Below are 16,328 nucleotides of genomic sequence, written 5' to 3'. Positions count from 1 at the left end.
ACACAGATTCCATTTGTTTATTTAAGTCAAGTGTTGTTGCGTTTTTGATAAAAGAAAGGACATATCATTTAACGGAACGCGGATTTCTGAGTTGTCTGAAAAAGTTAATCTTCCAGACTTTTTTCAGTATTTTGTTTAATCGATGTGTGATAAAAGAAAATGTTTTCTGGTCAACTTTTCACAAAAAAAAAGGTTTATTTGACAAGTTTCTCCAATATTGGGAAACATGGCAAATGTTATGTCACTATTAACGGGAATTCGCATACACATGATGACAAAACGTAATGTGTAAGTCATACTAAATCACTTAAAGTTTGCATTGGTATTTCCACTTGGTGAAAAATAAATGTTTTACAGTGTAAAATTATGAAAATAGACAATTGAAAAAATGACATTCCAATCGCTGTGATATGAACTTATTGCTATGATTATCTAAGGTTACACATAATACAAATGGGATTTCAATGATTAACATTTGCTTTTACGCAAACAAACTTTCTACTATTTTTTCATTACGGAAAAAACAAATACAACAATTTATAAGCTTTTTTCTTTAAAAAATTAAAATAAATTCAAAAAAAAACTCTTGTAAATATAAGGAAGACACGTTGAGTCGAAAGATTTTCTTTACATTTGTGGAGAAAGCAATATATAATATGGTGTTACAAACACGCGCACGTTCTACTCTGTTACCACATGGTTTTATTTTCCGAAATAGACCATTTCTAGAGATCTTACCCTGTTTTTAAAGTTCCAGATAAATATGAATTCTACGGTATTTGAAAAAGAGATTAAATGTTGACGAGACACACGTATGTATACTAAGTTTGATTTAATAGAAACTTTTCTGTATTAGTTTGTAATGATTTTTACTTTAAAGATATAAATTTAATACAGTAGCGGATAAATTACGGTTTTGTTTTTTGAAAATTAAAAAAGTATTGTGATTCTAAGTGATTTTTTAAATTCATCCGACGGCGGAACTACGATTCAGCCAATTTCGTTAACTAACAAGCACCGTGACAACAACATTTGGAATTGATTGGGGGTATTGAGTCACTCTTTTGTGATACGTTTATTTTAGGTTTATAATTTTTTTTTTTCTTTCAAGTTTTTACCTGTTAAAAACCTTTGTAGGGGATAAGAAAAAAACAGTATTAAATAAAACAAAAGAATTCTCGTTAGTGTGAATCAAAGAAAATGAGTGAAAAAAACGCTTCAGAAAATGGTGTAGAAAAACGTTATGAAATGAATTCTTTTCCTCACAGAATAACAGATCATCTTATTTTGGACACAAATGGCAAAAAGGGGGCGTCCATTTCGATTAAACCAGTTCATCATGCTACTGATAAGAGAGAGTCATCTGGTTTACGCTACGCATACAATTTGGAAGGCCATGCCCAAAACGGTACACATGGTGCAATACAATTCGATTACATGAACGAGAATCGGGAAGCAGACCAGCTGGACTCGGAAACTATACCGCAAATGAATGCCCCCTACTTTCATGGGATGAATACAGTAGTGGAAACGGAGCGTGTTCCGCTTCCAGTTGAATCCAAAGGATTTGTGCACATTTCGAATCGAGAAGATAAACGATGGAAGGAAAAGTTAATGGACAATTACAATGCAGAAATGGAAAAAAATGAAAATACAATGGAAGATTTAACATTAAATCAAATCAACGCACCATACACGGAGTATGTAACAGAAGATGCTTTTCAAAAAATTCATAGTGAATTCAAAGGGGAGAATGGGAAATTTTTAGCAATGACAGCGTACGGGGCAGTTCCTTTACCAGAGGAAATGATGAAAAAAATTCCCGAAAAATTTGTGATCAAACCCATTATTGAAGTAAAAATAATTTAACAGTAAATATCAAAAATTTATTGATTTTTTTTTGTAGGAGCGCGAAGTGTTTGTGAACAAACAAGAGGCCATAACGCGTGTTTCTGAAAAAGAATTTACTCAATACACGCATAAATTTTCTGATATTGATAAAATAATTTACGTTGATAAAATAAAGCCTATTGATGACGTGACTATCGTTGAAGTTCCTTTTTTTAAATACAAACCAATTGTTGAAGAAAAAATTGTTGAAGTTCCCTGCGTAAGATTTCGATGTTTTACAACTGGCATCAATTCTCATTGTTTTTTTTTGTGAATGATTTCTTGAAAGAATAAACTAATTTTTTTCTTTTTATTTGTCAATTGTTAGGGAATTAAATATGTTGAAGTTCCTATTGAGATACCATGTCGAATTCCACCTCGTATAGTCCCTGTTGGTAAAGAGCATTTTGTGGAACGAATTATTGAAGCTTCCAAGCCTGTTGTACAAGAGAAAATTGTTGAGGTTCAAGAAGTTGTACACAAAAAAGTACGGATATTTTGATGTATTAAAAAAGGATTATCCAATATGTTTTTAAACATTATTTTATCGTTTTGTAATTGTTAACGTTTTAGGTTCCCAAAGTTGTTATAAAGGAAATTCCGTATATTGTTCCACGTTATGTCGAAAAAATTATTGAAGTCCCTTATAAACTTGAAAATCAACTCCAAAATGTTCAGGTTATTTTTGTTATTTTTCAATCTTTGGCATATATTAAATAATTTTTAGGGAGTTCAAATGACCAGGATACCAACGCCTCCACCTTTACCCATTCCGATTCCTGAGAATTTTAAAAGTCAATTTGCAAACGACTATTATCAAACGACTGAAAAACCATTAGATGATAAAATAGAGGTAAATTATGTGCTGTGTGCAAGACAAGGATGCAGAATCTATTAAAGAAACATTACTCACTGTTGGTTTTCTTTGTCGCAAGACACCGTACGGTACTGTTGAAAACAATACCTTTATTCCCAACTCAACCTACGATAATTCTAAATCTTCTTTACCCAAAACATTTTATTTACCCCAGCATATCAAACATATAAAACTTCCATATGAAGCTGAAATTAATGTTTCTGTTGTGTACGTTGAGAACGTTACATGCTTTAGAATATAGTTTTTTGTTTCCTTTGTTGCAAACCTTTCATTTCAATGATTTTTTTAGAGAGAATTCTGAGATTCCTGCTGATGCGCCTATTATAAATGTTGATCGTCAGAATTCTTGCCGTTACGACGCATCACCAATGGTATTGTCAACCTTAAATTAAAGAACAGAGCTCAACTCATATTTTGTAGCATGGGATGATTGGAGAGGGAACCGAGGAGACAAACCATAAGGAATTGCTTCCTAGTGCATTAAATCCTGTGATCGAACACACGAATCCACAAATGAGGGCTGTCGAATTTCGAATGAAACAATCAGAACCTGAAGTACTGACGCAAGGGGGAGTAGTTGGATATTCAAGTTTTGAAAATTCAATTAAATAAGTGTTCAGGAATTAGAAAGAATACATTGTGACAAGAAACTAGTCAGCGTGTAAAATGAATGTTTAAATTTATTCTTTCAAGGTTAAAATTATCTTTTTGATAAATTTCACCAGCACTTCAATTTTGTACACAGGTCAAAGATTGATGTCAAACATTCATAAAGAGTAAATAAAGAATGCAATGTTACAGAACACAGACAAGTTATTTTGTCTTCGACAGTGATGCATTTGGAAATGGTACATTTTAAATTGTTGTTCCCAAATAATGAATGAAATAGTAGTCATCACAATGAACAGAAGCGCTTCTACGAGTTCGAGTTAATTTATTTCGAACATGCATGTCTACGCAAATTTAATGATGTTAATAATATTTTGGGGTAACTAATGACGCATATTTATATCTTTTGGTTTTATTCGTTATTGCTTTGCATTTTTTTTTTAATTAAAAAAAAACTACAAATTAAAGAATTAGTCACTGTGATAAATAGAATTAAAAAAAATTACGTTTTTAATTTGTTGAAAAAATAAGAATGTTAATGTGTTTTGAAAATTTTTTACACCACGAATTTTCGTTTTAATAAAAAGAATTAATTTTTAACATCACGTGTTGAGGTAAGTTCAAGTTGCAAAACATTCTTGGCATGTACTTGATAAAATGATACGGTATGTTAATTTTTCTTCGATACAAAAGGTGTTTAGAAATTTATGTTGAATTTTTCGTTTGCAAATAAAAGAACAAGACAGCAGATCACAACCTAAGTTATGCATCTGACTTTTTAAATGAAAAATTAGGAAATCGCCGCTTGTCGCCAATATTTTTATGTAAAATAAAGATAGTAAAATTTTGAGATTGGATTAAGTTGTGCGTTAGATTGTAGTTAGGTTTAGTGTGCCAGAAATTCCATGATGAAATAAGGCAAGATACCTGACATTGTAGCAAGTGAGGATAAGGAATGCTAAAAACTTGATGGGTGGTAGTCGATTGAATTATATTTTATATTTGAAAAGAAAAGGAACAACGAAATAATTATTTTATTTTATATACAAAAAAAGGTATTGATTACAAAACTTTAAATTTCAATGGTCAACGCTGATGACACTTTAGAAAAGAAATCTATTGATAGAAGAAAAAGAGAAGCATCAGTATCTCATGAAGAAAATGAAAATAAATGTTATAATGGTGAAGTGAATTCTAAGGAAGCAATAGTAGGCCAATTCAAAAAATCGAAGGATAAAAAGAGACAGTCAACTAATGTGGCATTAGATGATAAAACTCACTCAACGCATTCTTCTGTAGATTCTTATGGAGAGATGGGGAACTCCAAAAGAAGCAAAAGAAAAAATGAGCATGACTTAATAGAAAACAATCCTCATAAATCACGAAAACATCACACATCTCGTTACAGAAATGATTCAATCGAAAGTCGTGGGACGTGGCATAAGCATCATTGTCGTCGATCTAGAGGCAGAGAGTCTTCTGTGTCTCATCCTAAGAAATCTAGTAAAACTGATTTAAGCAAAGAATTGTCAGATACGACGGAAGACAATTATGTCAAAACTAGACAGCGCACTCGGCATAGCCATCATTATAAACGTTTTTCGGATGATGAAGATGACGATGGAAAACGTAACAAATCATCTCAACGACATTCTTCACGGAGAGAGCATAGACATCGTCATAGTAGCTCAGAAACTTATCGGCGTAGTGTCTCAAAAGTTCGTCATAAAACTCACGCAACAAAACAACATTCTAGTCGGTCTTATCGAGATCGCTCAAACAGTGTCCAAAAAAATCATAAGAGAATTCAATCTGATGAAAGTATGTTCCGTTCGAGAAGCCGTTCGTATAATCGTAAACCTTTTAGTAAAGATACAGAACAAACGAAAGATTTTAAGAAGAAAGAAAGAAGTCAGTCAAAGGAAGCTGTGAAACCCGTTGCGAAACCCGTCAAAAAATCAAAATGGGATGTTTCTGTAGCTGAAATGAGTGATATTGATGGGAAAATCGGTTTGGTAAGTACAACGGTTCTTTTGACCTGGTTTTTTTTTTTAGTTGACCTTATCAATAAAGAAACATAATATACTGCGATTTTCATGTTGTCTAATTCAATATGTGCAGTTAGCAGTGGATCCTGGACGTCGTTTACATATTGGAAATTTACCGTCAGGTTGTTTTTTTTCTTTATTTTTTTCAAAACGTAAATTTTTAATAAGATTTGTACGTCTCAACAGACACTGTGGACGTTTCCCTAGTTCAATTTTTAAATGGAGCGCTTTTGGCAGCCGCAGGTGTTGATTTTACGACAGCCGCTTTAACCGGTTTTTTTCCCGTGTCACGTGTTCAGGTAATTCCTCAATACAAAAAGCATGTAATGGTCCTATGTGTTCTTTGTATTCTTTCTCTAGTTAGTTGCACAACAAAACTATGCGCTTATCGATTTACGTACTGTGGCTGATGTTAATTGTTCTTTACAACTTAACGGTGAGTATTTTTTTTTGACTCTCAAATTGAGCACTGTCTATTCAAAAAAAAAATTACACTAGGGATTCAATTTAATGGCCAAGCTTTAAAAATATCGCGGTTAAGTGACGTTGTTCTACCTCCACCACCGGAAAAACCGCGTGGGTTTGAGTAAGAACATAAGCTGAAAGTCGTTAGATCAAGAAGAATTCATTTGGTTTTGTATCCTTGTCTGTTTTATCAAGTCATATTCCTGGAACCTCCAAGACGGGCATGGATGTCAAGGTCTACGTTACCGATTTACCAGTGACAGTAACAGATGATGAGGTAAATTTGGAATGCAACCACTGCTTTTCGTTCTTGTCCAATTTCGGTTTCATATCTTATCTAGTTACGAATCATATGCTCCCGCTATGGTGTTGTACGTTCCGCTGCTCTTATGAAAGACCTGAAAACAGGTCAATCGATGGGTTGTGGTGTTATTGAATTTGATACGGCTGCCAATGCTAATGCTGCTGTTAAGGTAACCATGATGAAAATCTATTTTTTTGCACTCTAATTAATTTTTCAAAGGCATTAGATAGAAAACCGATGGGATTTAAAATTCCAAGATTTCATAAAGGGTTAATGTTACCAGGACTATCACGTTTGACCGACAAAGGGGAGCGCGTGACACATACGTCATCTATTGTTACCGAACTTCCAACGTCTGTGACGTATAAAATTTTCAGCAATGCTTTGATCGGTTCACAGGTAATTGATCCTGTACACTACCTAGATTAAGAAAATAAATCTCTTGTTTTCTTAAAGGTTAAGGCGGCTCGTCAAGAAGGTGCGAAGCCAAGTATGGTGGTTCAACTTTTAAATGCAGTGTTTCCCGAAGATCTAGTATGTTTTGATATCTCAACCATTTTCAACCATCACTCGTGCATTCTTACGTTTATTACAATTAACAGATCAAGGATGAAGACTATAATTCTATTATGGAAGATATGAAAAATGAAGCGTCTCAGTATGGAACGTTAGTGAATGTTGTCATTCCACGACCTCCTGAAGATTTATCATTCAGACCTGGAGTGGGGAAGGTAAAGTGCACGCAAAGAATCCTTTTCTTTTCAATATAACAGACTACTGCTTTTTCTTTTTCAAAGGTTTTTCTACATTTTTCCGACATTACAGCAGCCAGAAAAGCCCAGGCTGAATTGAATGGAAGACGGTATGAGCAGAGACGGACGATTTGTGCTGCCTTTTATAATTTGGAACGATTTTTGGACGGGAAGTATACATTGGTATAGCTTCACTTTTATTAAAACATTGTTTTTTTCCTTTATTATTTAAAAACATACCTACATTCTTTACTGTATTGATCAGAACATTTATAAATGAAAGGAGTCAAACACTGTCATTGTAATATTTGAAATTTTTAAAGCGCAAGTTCTAATCCTAGCATACTAAAGCAATAAAATAAAACTTTTGAAACGACAGTTGTTTTTCAACCAAACTACCACTTTTTTTCATGCGTTTCCAGTATTTCTTTCTATCCAATAGGGAGTTCACAGAGACTTATTGTTTTATGATTTTTATACAAGGCAGATAAAGAAGATCTTAAAGTGGGTAAGCTGTCCTGGATGTGTACAACACACAGTTCTCATTGTGAGCTTGCTTGTTTTCAAAATTACAAACGCAAACAAGACTTTAATCTTACTGTAATTGTTTTAAATCTAAATAAAACTTATTCAGGAAACAAAAACTTGTTTTTTTTAAAGAAAAGGAGACTACACACTTAAAAAAATAAATTGTAGTTGTTCTTCCTGTAATGTGTTCTGACAAAAAAGTGTTCCAATTTGATCTCATTGGTTTGTTAATAATCTTACTGGGGTTTACTTTTAGAATGCAACAACAAAATATTGAAAAAAAAACATTTATTTTTATAGAACAAAAAACTCTTTTTTATACTAAGAGGGTCAATAATCATCTTTCAAAAACATACCAGTAACAAATCGATACAGTCTTTTGTAGTGTACATTCGACTGGTTTAACCACTATTTTAGTGCAGTTGGGGATAAATCACCCATTTGATAATAATAAATTATTCAACAATGCTTTGACACATTACAATGTTTTTCGAAAAAACTTTAAGAAAAAGAAAAACAACTTCCTATTACCTTAAAACGTCCGTAAAACAAAGAACTCATTCCTTTAAATAGTGACGTTAAAAGTTATAGTAGACATTAATAATTTGTTTCAATTTTTCAAAAAATTTTGTTACGTTATTTCTTTCCGATATAACGTGATATCATGTCGTTTGAAATACCTTCTTTCTTCTTCATCCACCAAAACAATATTTAAGTAATATTTAACGGAATAACGATTTTGTATATTATTGTACGTTGGAGTTAAATCATAACAGCAAAGATATAAGCGAACGGGTATACATTCTACTGGAAAGAAAAATAAAGGGAGTTTAAAAAAAAAAAAAAAATCTTTACATTTAAGTGGTGAACCATCCATAACTTCAAATTTTCCAATAATATCTGTAGTTGTATACTGCTGATAAGATCCCTTTACAGTTTCTGTTTTAACAATGTGGATTTCCATATACTTTAATTTAATTCGGACAAGTAAAAAATTAATTTTGCCTCGAACCACATCCTTTAAATGATAGTAAAGCTTATCATACTCAAATTCTATATGTAGACAACCTTCAATTCCAACCTTTTGCAAAACAAACTTATTATTATAGAGACTGCTTGGTCAATTGAAATGCTCACATAGATAAACTTTTCTTTTTTTTCAATCATTTACCTCCATTTTTACTTTTTCAGATTCGGGAACAATTTGAACCGGATTTTGAACAATAAGATCTACTTCTTTCATCAACGTTGAACCGTATTTTTGAACCACACATAATCGAACAAAGTATCTAATAAATAAAACACGATTTTAAGACAAACAAATGTTAAAAGAACATTTTCTTGCTTTACCTCACAGAAACATTGACGCCCCAGTATGTTTCATATTCTTTTTCTACTCCTTGAAGTTTCCAGTGATAGGTTTTAGATTCATATAAACAACCTTGAAGAAAAGCAACAGTGCAAAAACAATGATGATCTTTCCCATTTAAAAAGAATTTTTATTATGTACCAGGAGAGTCAAGATCTTTGAAAATAGCAAAAAAACAGTAAGGCACATTGGTGTCTTTATACACATCTAGATTTAAAATTTTAGTGCTTTATCATACAGTTAGATAAAACATACTCAATTGGCCTATCAGCTCAACACGAATTCCGTAATGCTCTAATTTACGGGCTGGGCTTATATTTATAACTGCTGTACCACTAACATCTTCATAATTCTTGAAAGAGAAAAAGATTCCAGACAAATGATATGTAGATGAATACTAAACATTCATATATTAAAACTGACGGAATCATACATTAAAAATGAGCGCCGTTTTTCTCTTTTCTTGTCGTTTCTCCAACGCATTGACTATACCACACTGACGATTGTTTTCGCGATCAAGAATTAAATCAATAGTACATCCGCTGGAAAAAATAGCTGAAAGCTTCGTTAAAGCATAAAACCCTTGTTTTTATTAAAACAAAGAACTTTACCATAATTCAAAAAAATTTTAATGTGTTGTTTTTATTCAAATTATACATCCAGAGCACTAATCGTGCCAATAAATAACCAAACAAAAAACAGATTTAACGTATTCTTTTTGTTCTGTGAAAATTACCAGTCTAACATACAGTCTGTGTGTTTTAAAAAAGGTTTAATTGTTGTTTAAATAAAATCATCTGAAAGGGTAAGTAGTACAAACATGTTTTACAATTTTTTCTTTTTTTTTGTATTGCTATAGTCCTAGACTTTCAAAAAAAAATTTGCGAACTTTTTTCTAAAGTTTCATAAAAAAGTATACTCGAGGATTATTTTTGAAAATTGAGTAGAATACATCTGCGTTTTCAAAACTGTAGGGATAGGTTTTACAAGCATCAGTAGTTTTGCCAAAATTCACGTCGTATTATAACAAAAGCTTTTATTATTTGAAAATGAGCTGTATAAAAAGGTTGTGTACGGGTTATTTTCATTTTTTGAATTCATCACAATTACGTCTAAGAATGTTATTTCATGTGTCCACGCAATACGTGGAAAATGTCACAAAGCGGAGTGACAAGAAAAAAACAAAGAATGTTGCTGACTCTAATTGTGCTGATGGTGAAATACCAGAAGAATTTGGGTTTTTTTATGAAGGTAAGGCTTTGAACAATTGTATTTTTCATGTATTTTTGGACGCCATTCACAGGACTTGAGCCTACCCGGTATGGTGATTGGTGTCATGGTACCCGAGTTACAGATTTTTAATTAAAAAAAGAAATAATTAAAAGATTAAACACAATTGACTGAAACATTACCAATCGAACGTAGAATTTTTTTTTCGATTTTAAAAGTATCTTGAAAGTATATATTGTTTAGATGTGATTTGTTTCAATGACGTTTTGGGGTCATGTCTGTTATAAGAAAAAAAACCTTTTCTTTTAATTAATTATTTTTTTTTTTCAACAAGAAAAAACACAACATTTCCAAAGGACCTAAATCAAACTTTATTGCAGAACAGTTGAAACAGTGAAGAGATGCGTATTGAAATTTAGCGACCACAAAAATAATGCAGAGATCGATATTATGAATTTTTTTTCGAATTTTTTTCACTAAAGGTTTTGAGTGCATTAAGTTTAAGTTTGTGTTGAATATCAATGATAAGGTTGCATTGTCCTATTTGGGATGACGTGATTTTTTTAATTCTTTATACAACATCATAAGCAAAAATGGTATTAAGTAAGGTGGAAGGTTGAACTTCTTTTTTTTCCTTGTTCTCCAAAATCAATAATATCAAAAAGGATGAAATGATGGAGTCATTAGAACACGTTCAACCTATAAATGATAAGAAAACGCCACATGAAGGAAAATCACGAGGATGTAAAAGAAGTGATTTTCAATTAAAAAGTTTATTAGGAGAAGGAAGTATTGGAAGAGTTTATCTTTGTTCAAATATTTTCACTCAAAATCAAGTTGCATTAAAGATTATTTCAAAAAAAAAGGTTATGATAAAAAATCTTTTAAAGAATGTTCTTTTGGAAAAAAATATTTTATTATGTTTAAACCCCCATCCTAACTTTGTGTATTTATTATCGTGTTTTCAAGATGACGCTTACCTTTACTTTCAACTTGAATTAGTTATGGGTGGCTCTTTAAGTGATGTATTATTTCATTATCGCATGGATATTCCTGAATTACTTATGTTTTATTGGGTTTGTGATGTTGTCAATATTCTTAGTCATTTACGTCTAAATCATGTCGCTCATAGAGATATTAAGGTAATCAATTCAATTAACAAAAATAACATTTTTGTTAATACCTATTTTTTCTTTTTTTTAATTCAGCCAGATAATCTTTTAATTGATCAATACGGGAGATTAAAATTAATCGATTTTAATAATGCTATTTTTGTTCATGATCAAGATGATTTCAAAGATTTAATCGATGAAAAGCTTGACATACAAGACGCATTAAAACAGGATAGTGCGAATGTTATATATCAATCAACTTGGGACACATCATCCAATAAACATGAACAATTCTTCGGAGCTTTACATTACTTACCTCCTGAAGCTATTATTCATATAGCACCAGAAATTTTTTCTTCTAACGATTTTTTTCAGAAGAAATTCCTACAGTGGAAACAAAATAATATCGAAAAAATTGTTAAAGTGGATAGACCCTATTCCCCTTATGCTATAGATGTTTGGTAGTGTTATAATGCTTGATTGATGAATTGAAATCCATTTATTTGAAGAAAATGTTCTTGTTTGTTTTTTAGGAATTTCGGGTGTGTTTTGTTTGAATTATTTTATGGCTTTCACCCATTTCGTGGATCCACGGATATTGACACTGTATTTAATATATTAAATTATAATATGGTATCTTCGACATTTTCAACAAGGATGAATACAAAATCTAGTGTACGTTATTTTTTCACATTTTCTTTCTGACTAAAAAAAAAATGTATTTTGATTAGTTAAAAAGTCAATTATTATTTGACGTTATTATGGGGATGCTTAAGAAAAACCCTCTTCAACGTTTAGGTGCTTATGACCTTCTAGAACTAAAGGAGCATGCTTTTTTTGTTGGCATTGATTTAAATGTCATTCCTTATTACACACTTCGCCCCACTATTCCTTCGTTAACCACTTTTGTGAACCGTATAGGTGATATCCCCAAGGAGACTCAAATCAATGATTCCCATACCCCTTCCAGTATTTCTAACTTGTTACATGACAAAATATGTTAAAATCAATTTTTTGACTTTCTAGTCAAATTCACTTTTTCTTTTTTTTTTCTCGACATAAGGGAACAAGATGAACGGAGAATTCCGAATGCTTAATTTTCGTGCCCCCACAAAATCTAATTTTTTTTTACCAAAATATGTGCTAAAACAAACATCTAGGCTTCCTACCAATGATTTCTTTTTCCAACATAATGATTTACTTGGATTATCTTTAATAAAGCAAAAGCAATCCAGTTTTTTTTTCTGAACTCCCATCTTTAATAACGTCTTGATTTATCAGCAAAAAAATTTAATAGCAATAGTCTTGATATATATGCAAGAAATCTTACTTGTTGGTATTTTTTATCAATCAAGTCAATATAATATTCTTGTTGTAACCGGCTAATTTTTTTAGAATATTATTTAAAGGAGTGTAACAGTTTCACCTTTAGTTTTACACCAAACATAAATGGTATCACTTGATCGAATCCTTACACAATAACAATCTTAAAATTGTAATAATGAAACACAAAGTGTATGGTGAAGATTTTATGAATTATTATCTTTATACGTGAAGCAACGTTTTGATGATAATTCATTGAAAATACTACGACGTGAAGAACAGTTTTCAATATGAAACATTGTGTGGTAAAGTCATTACTCTTGTTATTTTTGTATTAAAACAACCAAACATCTTCTGTATAGATTAAATGATATGTGATTTTTTTTGGTTGCTTGCCTCAAAATACCATACAACACGCAGGATTTTTTTTTAATCATACGCCTTCAAATGGAAACTCGAGTTGCGACAGTTCTTTAGCCATACGCATGCAGATTGTCATGCTTCATCATACCATTCATTTTGTTTGTAACGAAAAAAAAAAAAAAAACGTATCGTTGCTAAGAACGCAATCAATGTCTTCAAAAAATTGGCGTATCAATTTTTGTTAAACCCTTCAAAATTACGAAAAAAAATGGTGGCGGTCGTGAAGGAAAAGAGTAGCAGTGAGACAAAAATTCCTATATTACCCTCCAGTATACAAAACACTACGCCAACAAAATATAAGCAGCTTGTTAAGTTAAGACACTTGCAATGGAAAACTTTAGCTTCTTACTTAGAATTAGAAATTGATTCTATATTAGCTTTAATACCACCCAATGAGCTCTCTACAAGTTCATCGTGTCAACCAAGTACACGTGAACCGGATGAAAACAACAATTTGGCCGTACCGTTTGACGACAATACGATGACCTGTCAAGCTGGGAATGAAAAAAAAAAAACCTGCATTTTAGATAAAAATCATGCCATTTATGCTTTACGTATTGCTGGAGAATGTCAACGTACACGGTTGTTTTTAGTCTCGCATTCGTTAAAGAAATCTTATGGAAAATCACAAAAAGAGAAACAGTGTCTTCTCTCGAAACTACGCCATTCTCTTCTTGAATTACCTTTATCATTAAAAGGTCTTTTAGGAATTCAAGGTCAAATTTATCTTTCTCAACCTGCTCTCCGTCAAAATCAAATTTATTTAAAAAATCTTGCTTGTTTTAAAGAATGTCAAAAAGAATTTGAAAGTTAGGTTTCTTTAATAATTTTCCTCTGGTGGTTTATTTTTTTTTCAAAACGCGCTTCTTTCTTGCGTGTAAAGGAATTCATAATTTCACTTTTGAAGAAATTCGTTTTGAATACAAAAGCACGAACTGTATGCTACAAAATTAAAAGCGAATATATCACTCTTGTTATCAATTGACGTTAGCTTAAAAGGCTATCTTTTTCCTACCCAGAGTCTATTACGAAAAGCGTAAAGTTACTTCCTTTATTGAACACGTTCGAGCGCATTATCTTATCGTACTCTCTTGAATAATCTAAACAAATAGAAAAAGGTTTGAAAGTTGTATTAAATGGTGCAATATTTTTTTTTTGAAAACGTTGTTTTTGTGTTATCGCGACACTGAGGGTGTCCAATGTCGTTTCAACATCAACAAATCATCTATATTTGTAATTTTATTTTCTCTATATTTTAGCCTGCTGGCACCAATTGCTTTGGATTGAGGCAAACGAAGCAACTATATAACACTGTTACTCAAACGGGGCACCATAAGAGAACCTCATTGTCTTTTGGTTATTTTTCAAGTGTAAACAGTTGTAGTTTTTCGGGGTTTAAGTCAAGCAATCATTTTGTTTAGCTTTCCAACGTTATAAATCCTTTTATTGATGATAATGAGCAGTCTATGACTAACAAACTTATTTGTTTCCATACGAAAAGATTGCTTTCATAAAAAACAATTAAATTCAAATAATGTTGTTGATTTAAATGGGAACAGAACCCGAAGCTATGCACTCATTATATGTACGATTGTTTATAGCGCTTTCTACAGGATATTAAAACGAGAATGATATGGCGTGTTTTTTTTGAAAAAATAAACGAAAACACAATTGTCATGTTTCAAACGCGAATATCTTGTTGCAAAAAAAAAATAACATTTTATTTCGATGACTTTAAAAAAACGTAGCGATTTTGTCCATGCTAAAAGAGTTTGCAAGTTAAAAAAACAACGAGCAAAGATATCTACTTATAATTATTATAAACAACCTACAGTTTAAAAGAGAAATTTTGATCTTCAATCTTGGATAGGGTAGTTTTTGTATTTTATTCCGTCTTGTGTCATTTGGTGGTTTGTGTTTGTTTTATGCCAATTTGACTCACCTAGGATCCTTTTTTATTTTGTCCAAGTGTCCATTATAGTAGTGAGATTTTCAAATATTTTATAGTCGCTCTAGCTGTTAAACGACTAAAGAAAATTTTCTCACTTATGTAATTGTTATGACACACAACAAAGTTTATTAATACAAGAAAGTTTATTTACACAACAATATTTCAGAGGTGTTATAGAACCAGGTATTATTAAAACATTTTTAATAATTTTAGTAATCTGTTATTTTTTATACTAAAAAAAATGTTTTTAAAAATTCAAGATGGAAAATTCTCAAGGTAATAGTAAAAAAAACATTGACTCACTTGATCAATAGCGGTAAATTGGTCTATAATAAGTGTAAGGATTTACTGAAGGGTAAACACCATCATTCGCTGCATACTGTTGATAAAATGTTTGTGGGTAAGGTGACAAAGGAGGAGCGGAAAAACGAAGTTGATTTGCCATTTGTGATTGCGCTAGTGTTTCTGATGGTATCTCTATATTTGGATTCCACACATCGTTTCTTTGATGTTGTTGACCAAAAGACATTGCTTCGTATTGCGAAGGATAATTGTTTTGAAGGCTGTTAAGTAAAAAAAAAAGAATTAAAACTTCATGATTTCCCTATTGTTTTTAAGAAACAATAAAATCAACATACTCTTGCCTATCCTTTAATAAATTACTTAAGCCTCGTGAGTAGAATTTTTGTGCAAATCTTGAGTTATTCTGGATTTCATCAGTTGCATAACTTTGACTATCAAAAACCGAAATTCTCTTTAGCGTAGATAAACTTTTTATAAAACAAAAATTTACTCGGTTTCTTTGTTAATGGGTCCATCATGTTGAGACGGATCATTGTTTACCTGGCAAATAGAAAATAGAACCAAAAATTTATTTAGGTTACTTGAATTTGACTTTCAATAATACAGGTACAAACTAGTAGAGAGGATGAAATGGTGTGAACGAAAAAAATGTTGGTTTAAAGGTTTCGTCAACGACATTATTCATAGACAACGTACGAATTCATTGGGTTGTGAATTGCCTAAATTACTGGCATCTTGTGGAGAGTCATTGTTCGATTGACTTGGATCATGTTTGTCAATATTCAAAACCTTCTGAATCGTGTGAAGTTGTTCTTGTACTGAAAAAAAAAAAAGATGCATAAATGCGTGTCAAATTTTTTCAAAATTTTATAACAAACTTGGCGTTAATTTTTCGTCAAGCAATTGCTTGAGCTTTACACCTAAATCTTGTGTTGTATATTCTTCATCTCTTGCAGACGTTGGAGGTAACTGAAAAGATTTTCTTAAGCATAAAATAATCTCAAAAGTGAATGCATAAAATAATATAAAAATAACATGGAAATAAGCAAGTAACATGAGATGAAAAAAAATCAACGTTGCATTTCTAGTTTATCATTTTGTTTTTAAAAACAACAAATTTTATTTTATGGAAAATTGAAAACAT

The 16,328-nt window shown here is 31.5% G+C and overlaps 5 protein-coding genes and 1 long non-coding RNA gene across 16 annotated transcripts; 4 read left to right on the top strand and 2 right to left on the bottom strand.

Moving 5' to 3' along the window:
* The first annotated feature begins 796 nt into the window (after positions 1 to 796).
* LOC128882893 (uncharacterized) lies at positions 797 to 3,630 on the top strand. Of its 2 annotated transcripts, XM_054134718.1 has the most exons (9): positions 797 to 812; positions 881 to 1,854; positions 1,907 to 2,110; positions 2,219 to 2,377; positions 2,464 to 2,568; positions 2,618 to 2,743; positions 2,826 to 2,974; positions 3,057 to 3,138; positions 3,188 to 3,630. In XM_054134718.1, the coding sequence occupies exons 2-9, from the start codon at positions 1,201 to 1,203 to the stop codon at positions 3,377 to 3,379; spliced, it is 1,671 nt and encodes a 556-aa protein (XP_053990693.1). In that variant the 5' UTR covers positions 797 to 812; positions 881 to 1,200; the 3' UTR covers positions 3,380 to 3,630. The 2 variants fall into 2 exon arrangements, with proteins under 2 accessions (XP_053990693.1, XP_053990692.1); XM_054134717.1 differs by lacking the exon at positions 797 to 812 and having other exon boundaries at positions 862 to 1,854.
* Positions 3,631 to 3,910: 280 nt separating this feature from the next.
* LOC128883044 (splicing factor U2AF 65 kDa subunit-like) lies at positions 3,911 to 7,257 on the top strand. Of its 4 annotated transcripts, XM_054135010.1 has the most exons (13): positions 3,911 to 4,431; positions 4,484 to 4,584; positions 4,643 to 5,391; positions 5,498 to 5,546; positions 5,611 to 5,723; positions 5,785 to 5,860; positions 5,923 to 6,010; positions 6,085 to 6,166; positions 6,231 to 6,362; positions 6,413 to 6,592; positions 6,650 to 6,727; positions 6,796 to 6,924; positions 6,991 to 7,257. In XM_054135010.1, exons 3-13 carry the CDS (start codon positions 4,690 to 4,692, stop codon positions 7,132 to 7,134), a joined length of 1,773 nt encoding a protein of 590 aa, XP_053990985.1. In that variant the 5' UTR covers positions 3,911 to 4,431; positions 4,484 to 4,584; positions 4,643 to 4,689; the 3' UTR covers positions 7,135 to 7,257. The 4 variants fall into 4 exon arrangements, with proteins under 4 accessions (XP_053990985.1, XP_053990984.1, XP_053990983.1 ...); XM_054135009.1 differs by having other exon boundaries at positions 4,484 to 5,391; XM_054135011.1 differs by lacking the exons at positions 3,911 to 4,431; positions 4,484 to 4,584 and having other exon boundaries at positions 5,097 to 5,197; positions 5,244 to 5,391.
* Positions 7,258 to 7,737: 480 nt separating this feature from the next.
* Positions 7,738 to 10,156, bottom strand: LOC128883046 (vacuolar protein sorting-associated protein 26-like). 6 transcript variants are annotated; one of them, XR_008458694.1, is made up of 8 exons: positions 9,454 to 10,156; positions 9,276 to 9,404; positions 9,098 to 9,194; positions 8,984 to 9,049; positions 8,824 to 8,914; positions 8,645 to 8,762; positions 8,329 to 8,585; positions 7,738 to 8,280 (listed from the first exon to the last, which is right to left on the bottom strand). XR_008458694.1 is itself a non-coding variant. In XM_054135013.1 (8 exons), the coding sequence occupies exons 1-8, from the start codon at positions 9,454 to 9,456 to the stop codon at positions 8,105 to 8,107; spliced, it is 921 nt and encodes a 306-aa protein (XP_053990988.1). In that variant the 5' UTR covers positions 9,457 to 10,156; the 3' UTR covers positions 7,738 to 8,104. The 6 variants fall into 6 exon arrangements, 5 of the variants coding, with proteins under 5 accessions (XP_053990988.1, XP_053990993.1, XP_053990989.1 ...); XM_054135013.1 differs by having other exon boundaries at positions 8,329 to 8,569; XM_054135018.1 differs by having other exon boundaries at positions 7,738 to 8,277; positions 8,329 to 8,569.
* Positions 8,611 to 9,178, top strand: LOC128883047 (uncharacterized). The gene is made up of 3 exons (XR_008458695.1): positions 8,611 to 8,846; positions 8,900 to 9,020; positions 9,068 to 9,178. It is a non-coding gene; the product is annotated as an uncharacterized LOC128883047 (long non-coding RNA).
* Positions 10,157 to 10,463: 307 nt separating the features above from the next.
* LOC128883045 (probable serine/threonine-protein kinase DDB_G0286841) lies at positions 10,464 to 12,915 on the top strand. The gene is made up of 4 exons (XM_054135012.1): positions 10,464 to 11,214; positions 11,281 to 11,645; positions 11,718 to 11,859; positions 11,916 to 12,915. Exons 1-4 carry the CDS (start codon positions 10,744 to 10,746, stop codon positions 12,186 to 12,188), a joined length of 1,251 nt encoding a protein of 416 aa, XP_053990987.1. The 5' UTR covers positions 10,464 to 10,743; the 3' UTR covers positions 12,189 to 12,915.
* Positions 12,916 to 15,058: 2,143 nt separating this feature from the next.
* LOC128882959 (uncharacterized) lies at positions 15,059 to 16,304 on the bottom strand. 2 transcript variants are annotated; one of them, XM_054134839.1, is made up of 6 exons: positions 16,063 to 16,304; positions 15,881 to 16,002; positions 15,675 to 15,724; positions 15,520 to 15,615; positions 15,262 to 15,444; positions 15,069 to 15,207 (listed from the first exon to the last, which is right to left on the bottom strand). In XM_054134839.1, the coding sequence occupies exons 1-6, from the start codon at positions 16,238 to 16,240 to the stop codon at positions 15,189 to 15,191; spliced, it is 648 nt and encodes a 215-aa protein (XP_053990814.1). In that variant the 5' UTR covers positions 16,241 to 16,304; the 3' UTR covers positions 15,069 to 15,188. The 2 variants fall into 2 exon arrangements, with proteins under 2 accessions (XP_053990813.1, XP_053990814.1); XM_054134838.1 differs by having other exon boundaries at positions 15,059 to 15,444; positions 16,063 to 16,303.
* Positions 16,305 to 16,328: the final 24 nt, after the last annotated feature.

The sequence above is a fragment of the Hylaeus volcanicus genome, unplaced genomic scaffold (assembly GCF_026283585.1).
Source record: "Hylaeus volcanicus isolate JK05 unplaced genomic scaffold, UHH_iyHylVolc1.0_haploid 12197, whole genome shotgun sequence".
Lineage (NCBI taxonomy): Eukaryota > Metazoa > Arthropoda > Insecta > Hymenoptera > Colletidae > Hylaeus > Hylaeus volcanicus.
The sequence above is the reverse complement of the archived record's forward strand: the minus strand, read 5'-3'. Positions and strand labels throughout refer to the sequence as shown.